The sequence below is a fragment of the Schistocerca serialis genome, chromosome 2 (assembly GCF_023864345.2).
Source record: "Schistocerca serialis cubense isolate TAMUIC-IGC-003099 chromosome 2, iqSchSeri2.2, whole genome shotgun sequence".
In the NCBI taxonomy this organism is placed as follows: domain Eukaryota; kingdom Metazoa; phylum Arthropoda; class Insecta; order Orthoptera; family Acrididae; genus Schistocerca; species Schistocerca serialis.
The window spans coordinates 687,414,535-687,435,922 of record NC_064639.1 but is presented as its reverse complement, the minus strand read 5'-3'; the positions used below and the strand labels follow the sequence as shown (position 1 = coordinate 687,435,922).

Here is a 21,388-nt window from a genome sequence, read left to right as displayed (position 1 = left end):
TTTCAGGCAAAAATAGGATGTGTACAGAACATGAACGTCACGAGAGTCATGAAAAAGTAATGAAACTGAACTGCTTCATTGAGCCATATATGGTGTATACACCTAGTGAAAATAATGTATAAATTGTAGCTCTGGCCGAGACAGTGCCACCGTCTTGTGTGTTACTAGAGGAGTTTCAGTTAGAACAGCTGTTTCTTTAATTGTGTCCACTCCCACTTCTGTTTAAATCTTTTGAATCTGCATCTTTTTTGGAAAGACATTTCCTTAAAGATTTTTAATAGTTAATATAAAACTATTGTGATTTTAATCTTGTTTTAAAGGTGATCATCCTGATCAGAGTAAAATTGATTTCTCACTAGCCAAAATATTTCCCACACTAGATTAGTACTACTGATAGGCTATAACTTGGCATCTGTTGATTGGGGGTGGGGGAGTTGGTTGAGTGCACAGTGTTGCTGCAGGAAGAGGTGTAGTGCAGGAGTGGGGGTGGGGTTGAGGGGGAGGGGGGGAGGGAATACTCTCCACCTCCGTGTACTATAAGTACACAGTGCAGGCAATACAAACTTGTGCTTCGAGTTCCCATGAAAGAGCATTGGGAGCAATGGATGGTCAGTTAAATACTTTGTGGTATTGAAATTGAGATTGCTGTTTGTATTGATATGTTAAATAATGAAAAACAATGGAAATAGTGCAACAAAACGCAGATAGTAACCGCACAGTTCAGTAACAAAGCAGACAACAATACAGTCAACACTGGTTAATAGTACACTGCACAGTTGGCAATTAATATCAACAAATCAGTACAACTGCTATTAAGAACTACAAAGGACAGTATATCCTTACTTACAGACACGAGTGCACAAGTATTTGCAAAGTCTGTAACTAAAAATTGCTGAGAATAGCCCTTTGAAATTAAAGACAGTCAAAGGTGGCTCATGTTTATCACCTGAAGTTATGCAGAGCTCCATTTTGAGAAATTCTTGAGTGACAATTCTGTTCGAAGGATATGCATTAAAGAAAAAAGACTCCATCAACAGCTGATATAGTGAAGAGAGAAGACTTTAAATTTTGTGAATATTCTGAAAAACATCTGAAACAATTCAATCCTATGAAGGACAAGCTTCATCACCTTCTGATGATTTTACTGCAGAGTGTGAACCATGATTTCATCAAATTTGTGCAAAAGCTGGTAAGTATGTTTCATGGGAATGCTGAAGTTGAAAGAGACTCTTCTGTTAATAAAAACATTTTAGTTGAAAACTTAGAAGAAGAAACATTTTTGCAGAAAGAAGTGTTTACAATGCAATACAATCTTTAGGTGGTTAACTTAATAGTGAGGAACAACTAAATGTGGACATTACAAAATCAATGATATTAGATATTAGCCATGAAGAAAGCTTCATCAAAAAGAGTAGAATCTGTAAAAAGAGAAGAAATCCAATGAAGATGAAGTGACCAGTCTTAAAGAAGAATAGTTCAAGAAACAAAAGGGCTCCAAACGCAAAAGAAGCAGCTGAAGTTTTAGATGTTGATATTTCGATTTTAACAGAAACTTAAACACTGAATCTTTTACTGTGAAATTTAACATTTTGTGGAAACTTTATACTTTCAAAATTGTTGGATTGTCTAAAGGAAAATTGTAAGTTTTCACTACATTACTATGTTGGAACAATTTATATTTTAACTGATGTAATGATAAATATATCTGGAAATAGTCATACCCTAACCTCTGTGAGAGTTTAATGTTTTTATTGCATTTGACAAATAATATACTACAAGTCACACATAATTACATTATTGATTCTGACCTACAGCTAAAGTGATACAAGAATTATTTACATTCAGCTTTCATTTCAACCAGCTTTCAGGTTCATAAAAAAAGTGTTCTTGTCATTGTACCACTAATATTTTTGAGAGGTCATGGATATAACTAAAGAGATAGTGAAAAAGTCATGAAAAGGTCATGAAAAGGTCATGAATTTGATCCTCTAAAAATCTGTGTACATCCTGAAAAAGGATATTTTTGCATAAAACTTGTCCTGTATCCGTAATGTTGTACAATAGGCATTGCTAAATGATCTGTGACCAAAGTGACTCATACAATTAAAAATAAATTATTCAGCAGCTTGATCTGTTACAATATGTTATTTTTAAGTTACAGACAGGCACAATCAAAAGACTGTTACATATTATAGCTTCCAGCCAAAGCCATTTTCAGCAAAGAAAGCACACACACATTTACACAAGCAAGCACACCTCATACACACAAGTCTGCTAGCACTGGCTGCTATCACTGGAATGTGGCTGACTTGTGAATAGAATTCTGAAACGGGCAGGGAAGGGAGAGGGATAGCAGGGTATGGGTGGGAGGGGGGAGAGAAGAGTGCTGTCTTGTGTGGGGGTGCACGGACTATATCAAAGTCTGATGAGACTGGAGGTACAGTGTTGGGAGAACACGTGAGTGGAAAAGGAGAGGAACAACACAGAGGTAAGGAGAGGCACCACACACTGAGGATGGTGGCATGAAAAGGGAGGAGGTGATAGGACAGAGGGGATGAAACTGTTGGTTGGAGAGCAGGTTACTGTAGGTTGAAGCCAGGATAATTTCAGGAGTGGAGAATGTGTTGTAACAATGACTCCCATCTATGCAGTTCGGAAAAGCTGGTGATGGAGGAGAGGATCCAGATGCCCCAGATTGTGAAGTACCCATTGAAATCAAGCACGCTATGCTCAGCAGCATGTTGTGCCACAGGGTGGGCTACTTTACTCTTGGCCACAGTCTGGTGATGGCCATTCATCCTGGTGGACAGCTGGTTGGTAGTCATACCTATATAAAAAGCTCTGCAATGGTTGCAGCAGAGATGGTAAACAACATGTCTGCTTTCACAGGTGACTGGGCTTTTGATGGGGTAAGATAAGACTGTGACAGGACTGGAATAGGTACTGTCATGTGGGCAAGTCTTGCACCTGAATCTTCCACTGGGATATGATGCCTGTACCAAGAGGTTGGAAATGGGAGTGGCATAGGAATGGACTAGGATGTTGGGTGGGCGATGGAACACCACTTTAGGAGGGTGCGAAGACACCACTTTAGGAGGGTTGGATGTCCCTCATTTCAGGGCCTGATGATAGATAATCAAAGCCTGATGAAGGATGTGGTTCAGTTGTTCCAGTCCAGGGTGGTAATGGCTGATGAAGGTGGTGCTCTTTTGTAGCTGACTCTTGGAGGTGACGGGAGAATTGGTGATGTGTGTGGAAATGGCATGGGAAATCTGTTTGTGAAGTAGGTCCAGGGGCTGGTGCCTGTCTGTGATAATTTCAGCATACTGGGAAAAGGAGTACTTGTTAATGCTGATACGCCATCACTGCTTAGCCAGGCTACATGGGAAGAATTTTTTGGAGTGGAAGGGGTGGTATCTGTCAAAATGCAGGTACTGCTAGTGGTTTGTGGGTTCAGTGTGGACAGAGGCGTGGATGGAGCCATCAGAGAGGGAAAGGTCAATACCCAGGAAAGTAGCACTGTGGCTTGAGGGGGACGGGAGAGAAAGTGTTGAAGTTGTGAAGGGATGGGGACAGGGTGTCTTGGCCCTGTGTCCATATCCTGAAGATATCACCAGTGAACCTGAAGTAGACTAGGGTTTTTGTGTTTTAGGAGGCTAGGAAGGCTTCCAGTAGGTGTCCCATAAATACACTCCTGGAAATGGAAAAAAGAACGCATTGACACCGGTGTGTCAGACCCACCATACTTGCTCCGGACACTGCGAGAGGGCTGTACAAGCAATGATCACACGCACGGCACAGCGGACACACCAGGAACCGCGGTGTTGGCTGTCGAATGGCGCTAGCTGCGCAGCATTTGTGCACCGCCGCCGTCAGTGTCAGCCAGTTTGCCGTGGCATACGGAGCTCCATCGCAGTCTTTAACACTGGTAGCATGCCGCGACAGCGTGGACGTGAACCGTATGTGCAGTTGACGGACTTTGAGCGAGGGCGTATAGTGGGCATGCGGGAGGCCGGGTGGACGTACCGCCGAATTGCTCAACACGTGGGGCGTGAGGTCTCCACAGTACATCGATGTTGTCGCCAGTGGTCGGCGGAAGGTGCATGTGCCCGTCGACCTGGGACCGGACCGCAGTGATGCACAGATGCACGCCAAGACCGTAGGATCCTACGCAGTGCCGTAGGGGACCGCACCACCACTTCCCAGCAAATTAGGGACGCTGTTGCTCCTGGGGTATCGGCGAGGACCATTCGCAACCGTCTCCATGAAGCTGGGCTACGGTCCCGCACACCGTTAGGCCGTCTTCCGCTCACGCCCCAACATCATGCAGCCCGCCTCCAGTGGTGTCGCGACAGGCGTGAATGGAGGGACGAATGGAGACGTGTCGTCTTCAGCGATGAGAGTCGCTTCTGCCTTGGTGCCAATGATGGTCGTATGCGTGTTTGGCGCCGTGCAGGTGAGCGCCACAATCAGGACTGCATACGACCGAGGCACACAGGGCCAACACCCGGCATCATGGTGTGGGGAGCGATCTCCTACACTGGCCGTACACCACTGGTGATCGTTGAGGGGACACTGAATAGTGCACGGTACATCCAAACCGTCATCGAACCCATCGTTCTACCATTCCTAGACCGGCAAGGGAACTTGCTGTTCCAACAGGACAATGCACGTCCGCATGTATCCCGTGCCACCCAATGTGCTCTAGAAGGTGTAAGTCAACTACCCTGGCCAGCAAGATCTCCGGATCTGTCCCCCATTGAGCATGTTTGGGACTGGATGAAGCGTCGTCTCACGCGGTCTGCACGTCCAGCACGAACGCTGGTCCAACTGAGGCGCCAGGTGGAAATGGCATGGCAAGCCGTTCCACAGGACTACATCCAGCATCTCTACGATCGTCTCCATGGGAGAATAGCAGCCTGTATTGCTGCGAAAGGTGGATATACACTGTATTAGTGCCGACATTGTGCATGCTCTGTTGCCTGTGTCTATGTGCCTGTGGTTCTGTCAGTGTGATCATGTGATGTATCTGACCCCAGGAATGTGTCAATAAAGTTTCCCCTTCCTGGGACAATGAATTCACAGTGTTCTTATTTCAATTTCCAGGAGTGTAGGTTGGCATCGAAGGGTGCTATGCAGGTGCCCTTGGCTGTGCCATTCAGGTGCCCAAGGCTAATATACTCTATGCCACTCCCAATTCCAACCCCTTGCCACAGGGATCATATCCCAGTGGAAGATGCAGGTGCAAGACCTGACCAATCCACATACATGCCACTTCCTATTCCAGTCCTGTCACAGGATTATTTTACCTGATCAAAGGCTGGACTACCTGTGAAAGCGGCCCTGTCATGTACCAGCTCTGCTGCAACCAGCTTTTTCTGCACAGCTTTTTCTATTGATATGACTGTCAGGTATCTGTCCAACAAAATAAACTGCCACTGCCAAACTGTGGCCAAGAGCAAAGTAGACCACTCTGTGACACAACATGAAGCCTTAAAATAAGTGCAAATGTGCAATTTACCAGAGGTTTGGTAACATTGACAAGGGATGTGACCCATTCACTAGAGGAAACAGGAACCACAAACTTGAGAAGCAAGCTGATGTAGCTTCACATAGATGTGGGAGCAGAGGACCAGGGGAATCTGCCTAGAACAAAAAAAATCTAGGATGAGCCGATTGCCACAAGGTTATGTGAGCTAGAAAGTCTGTGGTGCACCCTAGGTCTTCCACAAAGATATCATGAAATTCTGAGCAGAGAGATTCCAAAGACTGTTGGGATACATAAGCAGATACCAGTTGTATGGAGTCCATGACTGAAAAGCCAAATGCCTGAAATGTATCAAACCCAGAAAGATTTGCTGGACTAGTGTCTTGGCTGACAATAAAGGTAATAAGTCAAGTGATTGATGTGCAGGTGACTTCTGCCATGAATTGTCCAAGTAAGGGGATTTGCTCTTTACGATATACCCTGAGGACCTACTTTTCAGGTAACAACTGCAGAGAGCTGAGGTCTGAGTATGTTTGGGCATTAAGCAGGGAAACTGCTGTGCTGGTGTCTGCTGTGGGCACAGCCATCACAAGGGAACCAAAACTTCGATAAAAGGCTTGTTGGAATCATGATCGGGAACTAGCCCTGATGAAGACACTTCTTGAATATCCAGATCGATGTTGTCTGATGCTGTGTTGTACACTGCTGAGTGGCAGACTGCTGCACTGTGGATTTTTTTCTCAACACTTAACAACAGATGGCCCAAAGCTGAGGACACACTGGTATGTCATGTTTGGAGTAACACGATGCACATGACGCCAACAGGGAATAGTGATTGGAACACTGTACACATGCTGTGTGGTAGCCACCACGTCGATCAGCTTGCACTCCCCAGATGCAGTGGACGCAGCCAGACCACCCTGTACTGCTGTGACATCACATTATGTTTCCAGTTGCTGGCCAGCTGCTTGTGAGACCTCATATGACTGGGAAATTTACAAAACCTCTTTGATGGAGAGGTTCTTTAACTGGAGGGCCCATTGCTGGACTTCCATATCGGGGATGGATCAATTGATTACATCGCGAACCAAGACATCTAGATATGACCCTTTTGACTTGTCCATGACATAATGGGATTTGCGACTAAGGCCGTTGAGGGTTGTGGCTCAGACACAACAAGACTGATGGGCTGCTCCTTGTTATGGGGCCAACTGCTGCAACACCTGATTCAAGGTGGGATAAATCCATGACAAAATTAGTACCTGACATACTTCTGCATCTGTAATGTGGAAAGTTGAAAATGATGGCATCATTCAGTGTTCCACTGCCTCATCGAACAGTGGGAACTGAGGAGGAAATGCAGCCAGAGATGAATTTTTGGAGAGCAACACCAGCAAAGCCTGAAACAACTGCATAATGGAAAACAAATGAAGATACAACTCTACTTTGTCACCAATGTGTTCTAATACTACAAGAGAACACCACACGATGAATGACACAACAAACTTTATTAAATCAAGAAAGCAACTCTTTATAATGGGTACACTAGCTGGGAATGGCTCACAATAACAGTCCAATAATACAGCTGTGAAGGTAGACATGTAACTGAGTCAGAGGTATAGTATTCCTTTCCCCTTCTTGTCTGTCTACTGGCTGGCCAGTAGAGTGCACAGCCGAGAGGCTGCATGCGCATTCACAACAGGTGGCCCCTGGTGGTTGTTGAACTTCTAGCTGTGTCTGGTGACTTCTGTAGTCCACCTTACAACTGCGTTCCTGGATTTCAGGTGTGGATTTATGCAGCTCACTACAAGCAACATGGCACTCTGGGATGATCAGGAGTGCTGTCAGTAGAATTCTAGATTACAGTTGCTCATGCCCGTACCACATCCATGTTTAAATGTGACTGTCTTTGCCATAGCTATTAATAGTATTATGTCAGCAGTGCAAAGTCCTGTCCAGTGTTATTTGTTTGTGGATGACTTCTCTGTTTTTTTCTCCTCTTCCAGCCTTGCCACGACAACACGTCAATTGCAACTATCTCTTCTACGTTTGAATGAATGGGTGCAAAAGAGAGGTTTTAAGTTTTCAGCCGAGAACTCTGTGTGTTATTTTTAACCATTCTCATTCCGTTTTAAATTTTCCTGAGTTGAGGATGAGGACACTATTCTTAATTTTACAGAAACAGTGAGGTTTCTGGGCCTTATATTTGACAGCAAACTTACATGGTTGCCACATCTTAAGGACCTGAAGAAACGGTTGGTTAAGGCTCTCAGTATTTTAAAATATCTTAGTCACACTACATGTGGAGCAGACAGAGCTTGTCTGCTCCGACTTGAAAGGGCATTTGTGTGATCTCGGCTCAATTATGGGTGCATGGTATATGGGTCTGTGAGACCTTCTTATTTGAAAATGTTGAATGTGGTGCATCATGAAAGCATTCGACTGGCCTCTGGGCATTCAGAACAAGCCCCATACCAAGCCTCTGTGCTGAGGGTGATGAACCACCACTTCACATCAGGCAACGGCTTCTTATGGAATGTCAGATATATAAAACACTGTCCACACCATACACACCTGCATACCATACCATTGCTTGGCTTCTGACTTTTTCCTACCTGGCAACATAAGGCCCTATGGGATTCACACACAGGATTGCCTTTTAGAGATGGACATGGCTGGTCTTAATGTTTTATGGCAAGCTTGGAGCAGATTTCCACCCTGGCTCCTCTAGAGATCCAGAATTATTTTAAATTTGACTAATTTTAAGAAGTATAGTACACCAGATTTTACATACCAATCTCTGTTTTTTAACATTTTAAGTATGCATCACACTTTCACGGTCATTTACACTGATGGCTCGAAACAAGGGAATTCCCTTGGCTGCTCTGTAGTGTTCCCAGACCGTGTGACCAGGATTTGCCTTCCTGCCGAATATACTGTTTTTGCAGTGGAGCTCCATGCAATCCTGAAGTCACTGGAGCAGGACCGTCTTCCAGGCAAACATTTTCTCATCTGCTTTGATTCCCTTAGTGCCTTACAATCGTTGCAGAATCTGTAGCCAGCTGAGGAGTTGGTCTGGCTCATATTTGACCAACTGTACTTGCTCCACTTTTAAATAATTACTTTTAACATATGTGAGTATAGTCTGCATTTTCATAAAAGAGAAAGGTTGGCCCTCAGTTTTAAAGAATATAGTACCAGATCCTGTTTTGTGCTTAGTTTTTGGTTAGTTTTAGGTATGTAATTGCTTTTCTAATTTATTTCAACTATTATTAGTTTGTATCTTTCATTACAGGGTGAAATCAATAATTGTTTCTTAACTTAAAGTCTACTGTTGGCTTATAAACAAATATAAATTCTGTACTAATTATAAACATTAGGAGGAACAACTAATAGTATTCTTAAAGGCTCTGTTTGGATCTATTCAAAAACATGTTAGCAAAACCAGCCCTTAATTAATTCCAAAGTAATTAATGGTTTTGTCAAAAGTACTGTTTACATAACAACATATGTTAATTTCATCATTTAAACAAATAATTCGAGCTAAACCTTGTAGTAGAAGAAACTGTTTAAAGGAACAAATTTTTCAATGTATGCAGTTAATTTAATGAGTTAAGTTCTAATTTTCATTTCTGTAAATTTAACTTCAAACAATGTGTAGTTTCAGCACCTATTATTGTGAAGATATGTAAGTGCCCAGTTTTTGGTCATCAGACAGTCAGTACATGGAGTTTCAGACAAGGAACCTGTGTTGGTTAGAACGACAACAATGCATCAACTTAACAGTGAAATAAGTATTACACCAATAGGCCATGTGTGAAAACAATGACAGTGTCTGCTCCATATGTATCTTTCTATTTTTCAAGAACCGTGAACTTTGTGGTTAGGTTTTTACTGTTTGTAGATATACAACAGTAAACTATTGTAGCAGTATGTGGATGTTCACCTGCAACCTATTAATGAGGCTTATGGGAAGTTAAACAATAGTGCACTGGCCATATAATTGTGTAATATTGGGTAGTTGTGAACAGTGAAAGTACAAGACTGTGAATTGCAGCTGTGGATCTGGCAGCAACATCATTTACAGTAGACAGTACTGCATGTCCCCCCCCCCCCCCCCCCTTTCCCCTATTTTTTCAGCCAGTGTGTCGACACTGAGGACAACAAATGAAATAAATAAAGGAGGCAGAATTGCTACAACCTGCAAAGGATCAGTGTTTACCTGCATAGACTGGCAGCTCAACCACACCATATAAAAATGTAAGCATGACTGCTGTCATTGACTGGAAACTGTAACAACCAAGTATACATCGGAAGTGACTTGAAGCGGAACAAGAACATAAAACTAGTTATCGAGATTCATTTGTGAATGGAACACTAAAGGTGGTAGTAGGACCCAAAGTATGCTCTGTAACACACCAGAAGCAGGTTTGTGTAGTATTGATGTAGACATAGATATAGCTGGTTTCATTGACTACTGTATATACATTTGATAGCCTGATGTCTCAAAACCAGTTCAATGTGCTACTCATGTTTTAGACTTTACTTGTTTGTGGTTTATTCTGTTTTGATCTTTTTATAACCTGTAATGGCTCATTTTAACTTTGTTATAAAAATTGTGGAAGCTGAGTTCAAGTTTAGTAAGGCACTCACATTTTCAATATATTGGTGTCCAAGACTTATCATATCAATCCATGACGTCAATTGTATACAATGAATATTTGATTCCATAAATCAGCATTTATTTGTGACAGCATTATAAATAGGCTCTTAAGTTGTTCAAATGCACTCAATAGAATTCCTATTGGGTCAGTCCATATGAAGTGGTGCAGTGATGGTTGCTTGACCATTTTTAAACATTTTAATTTTTTTATATGTGATTGCCCTATATTTGAGAAGTTCAAAACAGTTTTTTAAAATAATTTATGTTGCACATTTATTGGATGGCAGCCACTTTTATTTGTAGGCTTGTGACGATTTTTCATCTGGAGACATTACTCAAAATTTGAATATCTCTGCACTGGGTTAAGTTACAACATTCCATTTGACATGATTGTTTTTAGAAAAGTGTCCTCTACAGTATTGTCTATTACCCAAAATATCCTAAATTCAAAAATAACAAGTCAAAATGATCTCCAAAGTTTGGTATCCAAATTTTCAAAAATCCACTTTTTAGGCCCAAAAATAACAAACAAGGAGTGATTCATGTGAGTCAATTTTTTCCTATAGTTATATATCATACACTACTAGCCTCATATAGAGTAATAACACTTACAAATGTTTCCTTAATTTTTTATGAATTTTTGAAATTTGAAAATTTTCATTTTTTGTAAAGTTTGGGGTTAGTTATCTCAGGTGGGATTGAATATAAAAATATGATTTTTGCACGGTTTGTACACCTATATGATAGCAACATACTATAAAATTTTCAACATTGATATCTGACTGTGAACAAAGATATGAATTTTTGAAAATGAGGGAAATAATTCACATTAATCTACAACTGATCTTATGGCTGTTGCCTATTTGAATGGTTTATTGTTTCAATGTAATGAAATTTAATTGTGACATATATTTCATTAACACTATCACCCAATATTCATATAGTTTATTTATTTTTAATAATGTAATATTAAACAATAGGAGCTTTCGCTTTTGTTCGTTTAGGTTTATTGTCAATAAAGAAGCAAATTATTGCTGGGTATTGCATTGTTGTTGTTGTTGTGGTCTTCAGTCCTGAGACTGTTTTGATGCAGCTCTCCATGCTACTCTATTCTGTGCAAGGTGCTTCATCTCCCAGTACTTACTGCAGCCTACATCCTTCTGAATCTGCTTAGTAAATTCAACTCTTGGTCTCCCTCTACGATTTTTACCCTCCACGCTGCCCTCCATTACTAAATTGGTGATCTCTTGATGCCTCAGAATATGTCCTACCAACTGATCCCTTCTTCTAGTCAAGTTGTGCCACAAATTTCTTGTCTCCCCAATCCTATTCAATACCTCCTCATTAGTTATGTGATCTACCCATCTAATCTTCAGCATTCTTCTGTAGCACCACATTTCAAAAGCTTCTATTCTCTTCGTGTCCAAACTATTTATTGTCTACGTTTCACTTCCATACATGGTCACACTCCATACAAATACTTTCAGAAACGACTTCCTGACATTTAAATCTATACTTAATGTTAACAAATTCCTCTTCTTCAGAAACGCTTTCCTTGCCATTGTAGAGTCTACATTTTATATCCTCTCTACTTCAACCATTGTCTGTTATTTTTCTCCCCAAATAGCAAAACTCCTTTACTACTTTAAGTGTCTCATTTCCTAATCTAATTCCCTCAGCATCACTAGACTTAATTCGACTACATTCCTTTATCCTCGTTTTCCTTTTGTTGATGTTCATGTTATATCCTCCTTTCAAGACATTGTCCATTCCATTCAGTTGCTCTTCCAGGTCCTTTGCTGTCTTTGACAGAATTAAAATATCAATGGCGAACCTCAAAGGTTTTTTTTTTTTTTCCCCTCCATGGATTTTAATTTCTTCTCCAAATTTTTCTTTTGTTTCCTTTACTGCTTGCTCAATATACAGATTGAATAACATCGAGGAGAGTCTACAACCCTGTCTCACTCCCTTCCCAACCACTGTTTCCCTCTCATGACCCTCGACTCTTATAACTGCAATCTGGTTTCTGTACAAATTGTAAATAGCCTTTCGCTCCCAGTATTTTACCCCTGCCACCTTCAGAATTCGAAACAGAGTATTCCAGTCAACATTGTCAAAAGCTTTCTCTAAGTCTACAAATGCTAGAAACATAGGTTTGCCTTTTATTAATCTATTTTCTAAGATAAGTTGTAGGGTCAGTATTGCCTCATGTGTTCCAGCATTTCTATGGAAATCAAACTGATCTTCCCTGACATCGGCTTCTACCAGTTTTTCCAATCGTCCGTAAAGAATTTGCATTAGTATTTTGCAGCCGTGAGTTATTAAACTGATAGTTCGGTAATTTTCACATCTGTCAACACCTGCTTTCTTTGGGATTGGAATTATATTCTTCTTGAAGTCTGAGGGTATTTCACCTGTCTCATACATCTTGCTCACCGGATGGTAGAGTTTTGTCAGGACTGGCTCTCCCAAGGCTGTCAGTAGTTCTAATAGAATGTTGTCTACTCCAAGGGCCTTGTTTTGACTTAGGTCTTTCAGTGTTCTGTCAAACTCTTCATGCAGTATCATATCTCTGATTTCATCTTCATCTACATCCTCTTCCACTTCCATAATATTGTCCTCAAGTACATCACCCTTGTATAGACCCTCTATATACTCCTTCCACCTTTTTGTTTTCCCTTCTTTGCTTAGAACTGGGTTTCCATCTGAGCTCTTGATATTCATACAAGTGGCTCTCTTTTCTCCAAAGGTCTCTTTAATTTCCCTGTAGGCAGTATCTATCTTACCCCCAATGTGAGATAAGCCTCTACATCCTTACATTTGTCCTCTAGCCATCCGTGCTTAGCCATTTTGCACTTCCTGTCGATCTCATTTGTGAGACATTTGTATTCCTTTTTGCATGCTTCATTTACTGCATTTTTATATTTCCTCCTTTCATCAATTAAGTTCAATAATTCTTCTATTACCCTATGATTTCTACTAGCCCTCGTCTTTTTACCTACTTGATCCTCTGCTGCCTTCACTACTTCATCCCTCAGAGCTACCCATTCTTCTTCTACTGTATTTCTTTCCCCCATTCTAGTCAATTGTTCCCTTATGCTCTCCCTAAAACTCTGTACAACCTCTGGTTTAGTCAGTTTATCCAGGACCCATCTCCTTAAATTCCCACCTTTTTGCAGTTTCTTCAGTTGCGTTGTAGAAGTACATTATTGCTGGGTGTGGCATTGTTGTAGTCAGTCTGTTTTGAAACCTCTGTTAGAGTGGATGTACATACTTCATCGAGAGTGTAGAATGTATGTGCTTTGTTCTGTGTGTAATTTGTAATTAATTTTGAGAGATTAACTGGAATGCAGTAACATGGATGAACAGTGCTCTGTTGGACAGATAGCAAGTGAAGTGTGTCACAAAACAGTTTGTGGTTCAATTTAAAAAACTTAAAAAATGTCAATGACTCTGATGAAGTTAGACAAAGTTTGTTTAAATTTTGAGTAAGTTCTTGTCTAACATCAGTGTGTGAGTATCGTGAGAAGAAATATATTCTGAAGTAAAACTACATTTTTGGAAGAAAGTGCTGTGATCCACTTAAAGTTCATAAATAGCCTATTCCTCAATTTTTTTAATGACCTTTATAATTGTAATGAGGAAGCTGTTAGCATATTAGATTTCGCTTGTTCTAAGTTAGACGTATTTCCTGCTTTGAAAATAATAAAATTAAGTAGCAGAAAAAGAAAAGGAGGTACTGAAAATAAGGTACAACAAATTTCAGACAAAATTACAAGACTTGGAATACCGTAATTCTTTAATAGTACAGATACCAACATTATTTCTAAAGAAGATGAAGAAAACCTACCACCAGCATCATCTGACACTGAATATTTGAGCTTAATAGAGAAATTAAAAATTAAATGTTCAGTGACATCTAAAGAGGAAAAAATTAAAATTTTAAGTTTGCTCCCTGGCGCATGGTCAAGAGAAAAAATAGTTCATGAATACAACATTTCTCAACGTCTGGTTAAACTAACCAGAAAATTTGGATACCAATGAAAAATGTTTTAAGGAAACTTTCAGTGCTTGAACTCACTCTAGTAATGAGGTCTTATTCTATATCACAGAAGCTGTCTGGAGAAATAAGTGTTCTTAACATTCACCTCCAGGTTTAGGAACAGTTGCATCTTGAAGGATGTTAACTGAAAATATTTATTTTAAGTATGTCAAAATAATATAAATGTTAATTTCAGTGATGTTTCCACTTTTTGTATATAATTCAGTTCCTTACTTCAGTTATAATTGATTATATCCTGCCAATGTCACAAATGAATAGGCAACAGCCATAAGATCAGTTGTAGAATAATGTGAATTATCTCCTCATTTTCAAAAATTCATATCTTTGTTCACAGTCAGATATCAATACTGAAATTTTTACAGTATGTTGCTATCATATAGGTGTACAAACTGTGCAAAAATCATATTTTTATATTCAGTCCCGGCTGGTCATAGTGGCTGAGCGGTTCTAGGCACTTGAGTCTGGAACCGCGTGACCGCTACGGTCGCAGGTTCGAATCCTGCCTCAGGCATGGATGTGTGTGATGTCCTTAGGTTAATTAGGTTTAAGTAGTTCTAAGTTCTAGGGGACTGATGACCTCAGATGTTAAGTCCCATAGTGCTCAGAGCCATATGAACCATATTCAGTCCCACCTGAGATAACTAACCCCAAACTTTACAAAAAATGAAAATTTTCAAATTTCAAAAATTCATAAAAAGTTAAGGAAACATTTGTAAGTGTTCTTGTTCTATATGAGGCTAGTAGTGTATGATATCTAACTATAGGAAAAAACAGACTCTCATAAATCACTCCTTGTTTGTTATTTTTGGGCCTAAAAAGTAGATTTTTTTGAAAATTTGGATACCAAACTTTGGAGGTCATTTTGACTGGTTATTTTTTAATTTAGGGTATTTTGTGTAATAGACAATGTTGTAGAGGACACTTTTATAAAAACAATCATGTCAATTGCAATGTTATAACTTAACGCAGTATAGAGATATTCATATTTTTGCTAACGTCTCTAAACTGAAACATCGTGGCGCGCTTAAAATCGAAAATGGCCGCCATTCAGTAAAGATGAAAGGTAAAATATTGGTTAAAACTGTTTTGAACTTCTCAATTATAGGGTAATCACAAATAAAAAAAAACTAAAGTACTTAAAAATGGTCAAGCAACCAACTTAATTTTTATTGGACCACTTCATTTGGATTGACCCTATTGGAACTGTTATGTGTTTGTTTCAAAAATATATATAAAATAGGCATTAAACTTCTCTTAATGACTTACGGATGATGGCATCCACATTTCTACTGAAAAGGACACTAAAAGAAAAAGAGAAGAATATGTCCTGCAGTCATAAATGTGGCATAGGACTCAGGCAGGAGATTAGAAGAATGGCAATGGAAGAAATTGAATATGCACTACCAAGTGTAATATACACAGCTGATTGCTGTTATAATAACAGAGGACATTAAAATTAGATTTAAAGACCAACAGTTCTGTGTATGAGTAATAGTATTGTATTAGCTCTTTAAAGTTCATTTTGTATTTTGTTACATTCTTACTGTAGATAGTAGGAGATAAGGAAACTAAAGGATTGCTGAAGGGACCAGAATTATTGTGAATGAGGTGGGATGGATTGGGGTAGTTACAGTACCTATAGTTGGGGCAGTATAAGCAGATCCCAGACAGCGCAGAGCACTGTTTCCAATTTTCAATTGGGAAGTGCTATTGACTACAGGCCTAAACAGTAGCTGTCTACAGAACTGTGATAACAATAATACGTTTACAAAATTGTGTTATGTTATTGGCTGAGGTATGCCCACAAAGCTGCACATCCCAGCCCACTGCAACTGTCAGGGATTAACTTGTGCTGACTCAGCTAATGTGGTGATTTGAAGTACAGGCCAATTTTAATTGAACTTCAAGTTTCAAAATGCTGTAAAATCGAACTGCTGCTCATACTGATGTCAAATTTGAATAGAATATTATCAAAGAAACGGGAAACATTATAGAAACTTTTCCCAGGTAGTGTTATAATGTAAGTAGGTTCAGCTCTGACAGATGAATTGTGATACAATGGCAATGATATGAGTTACATATCAAACCATCTGTACTGAGCCACGTGTATGACCACACAAGTTTGGTATTCAACTATTGTGGCAGTGTTAGTTGAGTAATTCCATACACCACACTAAGGATTGGAAAAGTTGGTGTCTAGTTGTCCTAAGGCTAAAATCTGCATAAAAAGCAACAATGACAGGAGTTTTTAATTATCCTGAGGCCAAAAACTGCATAAAAAGCAACAATGAAATCAGTTTTAATTGTTTTGAGACAGAGACTAAGACAGGCTCAATATGCTGCCCACCCTCTTCTGCCACAAGTTGAAATCAAGAAACAGCATGTTCCACAACAGATGGAGCACCTCAGGGGTCTCACACAGAATGCACTGCTCATGGATGCTTTCAGTTCAGCTGTGTTTGTAACTGGAGCACTGAACATAGCACCTTTCAGGTAACGCAATGGCTGGAAGTCACACGAGTTAAGATCAGGAGATCTGGATGGCCAAGATGTAGGAAAATGATGGCTGATAATTCTAGTATTTCCAAAATGCCTCTGAAACAGCTGCCTCACAGGCTGTGCAGTGTGCTGAGGATCACTGTCTTGCATAAAAATTATTCTACCCACTCATCTATGCTGTTGAAGAGTTATAATGACATTATTGTGTATAAGACTCTTAATAGCAATTACCAGTGATGGCGCAGGTAACAGGAAACAGAGAACCCATCTGAAAAAAATATGCCCCTACAATAGACAATGCTGTCAAGTTGCACCACACATTTACCTTTGGAGAATGAACTGTACCATTTGATGTGCAAGCGGAATTTCTGTTGCACATATCTGCTGTTCTGTGTCTTAACATGTCCTTGGAGATGGAAATGGGCTTCCTCTGTCCACAAAATATACCATGGCCATTTGTTGTCCACTTCCATGCAAGCAAGAAGTCCTAGAGAAAATATTTGCCTTACTGGCAGGTCAGCCTGAAGAAACTGCTGAACATGAGTAATTTTGTATGGATAGCAATGCAGGATGTTTTGTAGAATTTTATGTACCATGCTCACAGGCATGTCCAAAGTTTGGGCGATTTGCTGTTCACTGCATATTTCCACACCGCCATTCTCTTGCAATTCTGTGGCCACACCTTCTACTGATGTCGCATCAGTTGTTTTCTTCCCTCTGCCACATTGCACTTCAAAATAACATACCCTTTCAAATTTTGTAATCATATCTACAGACCCTTGACAACCATTGGACACATGGCTTTTTTCACATCCTTGAGTGTCTGGAACTTATGCAAAGCTGCTGGCACTGAGGCATCATTCATGTAAAAGCAGTCTGTCAGCAGTGTACGACCCTCCATTGAAGCAGTCATGCCAGGCACCTCAGATGCAAACTGAGGAACAGTTGTCTTCTATTTTGCATATTCTGTCATTTACAGCACCATCTAGTTGTAAACTTTTCTTTAATTTTTTCCCCATAGTGTTTTCCCCTTATTCAATAGTTTTCAAATTTTTTGTCATTCTGAGCAGTGGTTCATTTTTTTGCAGTGTGTTGAAACTTGAACTTTAATTATAATCTCCCTGTGGTATGCTGATCCTGAGATTTAAATAATCTGTTTGACAAGGTTGTTAAAACAAGAAAGAAAAACAGGAAATAAATAAATCCTTTATTAAAAAATGTCTGTGTGACACTGGATGAGATTATTTTTACAGATGGTAACTGGTAAAAGATAAGTTCAATTATCATCATCAATCAAATTGTGTACCATATCAATTAAGAAGCTACTTAAGTAATTAATCTTACATATGTCACTATGTTGGCTACAAACATTATGTATGATACAATGGACAGAAAACTCAGCCAGAGATATTTCTAAAGACATAATATTTAGGTAAAAGTGTATCTGTTGCTGATTATACAGTATGAAAGAAAACATGAGTGATCTGAGGCAAACAGTAGTTTATTTTTATGATTGTATCTAGTGTGAAATTGCAACATACTATATGTGATGCAGAATACATAATGCACAGAATAGTAATGATGCTCTTGATTATCTTTTATAATGTGTAGGATTAAAAAAGTTGTAGGCATTGCTTACTTTGCATTTATGATTGTTTTTATTTCAAATTGTATTATCTGTAGCAAATCCAGCTTAGTATCCAGAAGCTATAAAAGCAAGAAAAGACAATAAACATGACTGTTCAGCAACAAATATTAATCATAATTTTTAAAAATTCTGTTATCATATCTTGAAGTTGATATTTTTTCATGAATAACAAATGGTGTAAAAACAACAAGTGAACCAAATAACTTCATGTATCATGCAAAGAAATGAAATTTAAAATAGCAAGTGACATGCTGTAAATAACTAAGCATTTATCTGTAAACATGCCACAGATGCTATAGTTATTTATTTAGTCTGTCTTATTAGTAAAACAATGACTCACCTCACTTGTCAAATCTCCTCATTATACTTCTTTTTACCAAAATTAACTATTTTTGAAATTTGGTGCTCTTTTTTCAACAAAGGCTGTCACCCCTTCCTTGCGGTCGTCCTACCACAAAGAAACAAGAATCAGTTACTTTCATATTAGTAAAATACTGAAAAATTGTGTATTGGAAAAAAACAATAGAATGAGTAAAGATAAACAATCAGTGGTATCTATTTATTTACAGCTCGTACAAAATAGATTTGTGTTTCAGAGTTTTACTGACCTTCAAAGTAGTCACCAGCATTGTGTATAACCCGTTGCCAGTGATGTGGAAGTCGTAGGATACTCTTTGCAATGCCAGTTGTGTTGACAGTCTGAGCGGCGCGGTCTATTACCCGACGAATTTGTAGCAGTTCTGAAGCGAATGCCGTGAATTGTTTCCTTCAGTTTAGAAATCGAGTTGAACTCACGAGGGCTTAAGTCAGGGGAGTGCAGTAGGTGGTATAGCACTTCGCAGCCCCATCAGTCAAACAAATCAGTAACAGATTGCACTTTATGTGCCTGAGCATTGTCCTGCAAAATGATGGTCAGGTCCTGCAGAAAGTGTCATCACTTCCGTCTCTAAGCTGGTCGTAGGTTGTGTCCCACAAATGGAAAGCATAGAGACAGAAGTGATGACACTTCCTGCAGAATAAGACCATCATTTTGCAGGACAATGCTCAAGCACATACAGTGCAAGCTGTTACTGATTTTTTTGACTGATGGGGCTGGTAAGAGCTATACCACCTACTGCACTCCCCTGAATTAAGCCCTTGTGGGTTCAACTCAGTTTCTAAAATGAAGGAAACACTTCACGGCGTTTGCTTCAGAACTGCTGCAAATTCGCTGGGCAATAGACCGCGCCACTCAGGCTGCCAATACAACCGGCACTGCTAAGAGTATCCTACGATTTCCACACCACTGGCAACATGTTATACACAATTTTGGTGACTCCTTTGAAGGTTAGTAAAACTTTGAAACACATATCTATTTTGTATGAGCTGCAAACAAATAGTTGTCACTATTGAAGTTCCAACCCTAGTATTTAGCTGATTTGGCAAGAAGTGTATTCCCAAGAGAACATCTGCAAGGGAGTGTATAAATTATAGAACACTAGCCCTTCTATTGTGTGCACGTTACTGCCAATAATTAAAGAGAGGACTAAAAAGAAAATAGATTGAAACTTAGGATAATGATCAGTTTGGCTGCAGTTTTGAAAAAGTAATGAGGGTAGCAATATTGGCACCATGTTAAATTTTGACAAAAAAAAACATATAAACCACTTATTGACATAAAAAAAAGCATTTAATGTGACTAATTGGGATTTTTTATTATTCTAAACAATGCACAGAGTAAGATTTGATTGGAAGGACAGGCAATTAATTTAGCATATATACAATAGTCAAAGTACTGAACTGGATATTAATGGTAGCAAGAAAGAAGTAAAAGCCAGAAGGAGGTTAAGGCAGGGCTGCCTTCTATCATCTTACTTATTTAATATGCTCTTGGGGAGGCAATATTAACAATGAAAGAAAAGACACTTGGAATGAAAAGTTATGGTTTTCATAGTCACTGCATCAGATTTGCAGACGATATTGCAATAGTGGCAGACTCAGACAAAGAACTAAATAAAATGCTTAAGGTCTTAAAACAACAGATAGCAAAATAAGTGTCAAGAAGACACAAGTCGTCTCTGTATAGAGAAGAAAGGAGGTGGAGGTCAGGTTGGCATAAAAGCAGGCAGTGAGCAACTTGAGAAAGTAGCCAAATTTTACTATCTTGGTAGTAATGTGGAGGAAAACAACTGATGTCTTAAGGAAATCAAGAGAAGAATAGCACTGGCCAAGAGTGCCTTCCACAACAAAAAGAACCTTCTACTGAACAAGCACATCAGCTTCCACACTAAGAAAAGATTTGTAAAGACATTTGTGTGGAGTGTCCTGACTTACAGATGTGATATCTGGGCATTAGGAAAGCTAGAGAAAGCTCGCCCCAAAGCTATATAAATGTGGTTCTGGAAGAGAGTTACAAGAACTAACTGGACTGGCAGAAAAATGAATGCAATGATTTTACAGAAAATAGAAGAGAGGAAAGTACTGTTGCAAGTAATAGGCCAAAGCAGCATACATTAGACGTTTGATTAAACATGATATTCTTGTACAAATTATTTTCAAATGCAAGCTCCCAGGAAAGAAAATGATGGGACGAATGAGAACATTTATTTAAAAAATATGATCAGTGAAACGGGATGTTCTTCACACATTGAGATGAAGAAGACTGCTGAAGACAGAAAGCTATGATTGCAGAGAGAAGGCTTAGCCTTCTGCAAGAAGAAGAATAGACACATATAAAAGAACAAGGTGTTATCCTAAATTTTGGATTTTTTAGTTACTTTGGGAGAAGAGAGGTATGTGTTGGGAAAGGTGAAAATGGAAGGATAGATCACTGAACTGCAAAATGAGAGGACTACTTCTGTAGTGAGTGGAGAAAAACATCTCTCATTCAAATCCCAATCCAACTGTCCACATTTAGGTTTTCTGTGTTTGATTAAGGTAAATGCTAGGGGATGGTTCCTTTAAAACTCTACTCTACTCCCTCCCATTCTCTCAGCAGTTAAAAAAAAAAACAAAAAAAAAACTGAAAATAATAAATTCCCCCTTCCC

General features: G+C 39.3%; 1 protein-coding gene across 1 annotated transcript in view; it reads right to left on the bottom strand.

Annotated features, from left to right (window-relative positions):
- Window positions 1-17,908: 17,908 nt before the first annotated feature.
- The window catches only part of LOC126455668 (enoyl-CoA hydratase, mitochondrial-like), an 83,370-nt gene continuing 79,890 nt past the window's right edge, over window positions 17,909-21,388 (bottom strand). The window contains exons 7-8 of the mRNA XM_050091438.1: window positions 18,702-18,809; window positions 17,909-18,420 (exon numbers count right to left, since the gene is read on the bottom strand). Coding sequence (XP_049947395.1) covers window positions 18,744-18,809 — 66 coding nt within the window. The 3' untranslated portion in view covers window positions 17,909-18,420; window positions 18,702-18,743. The remainder of the gene's footprint in view (window positions 18,421-18,701; window positions 18,810-21,388) is intronic.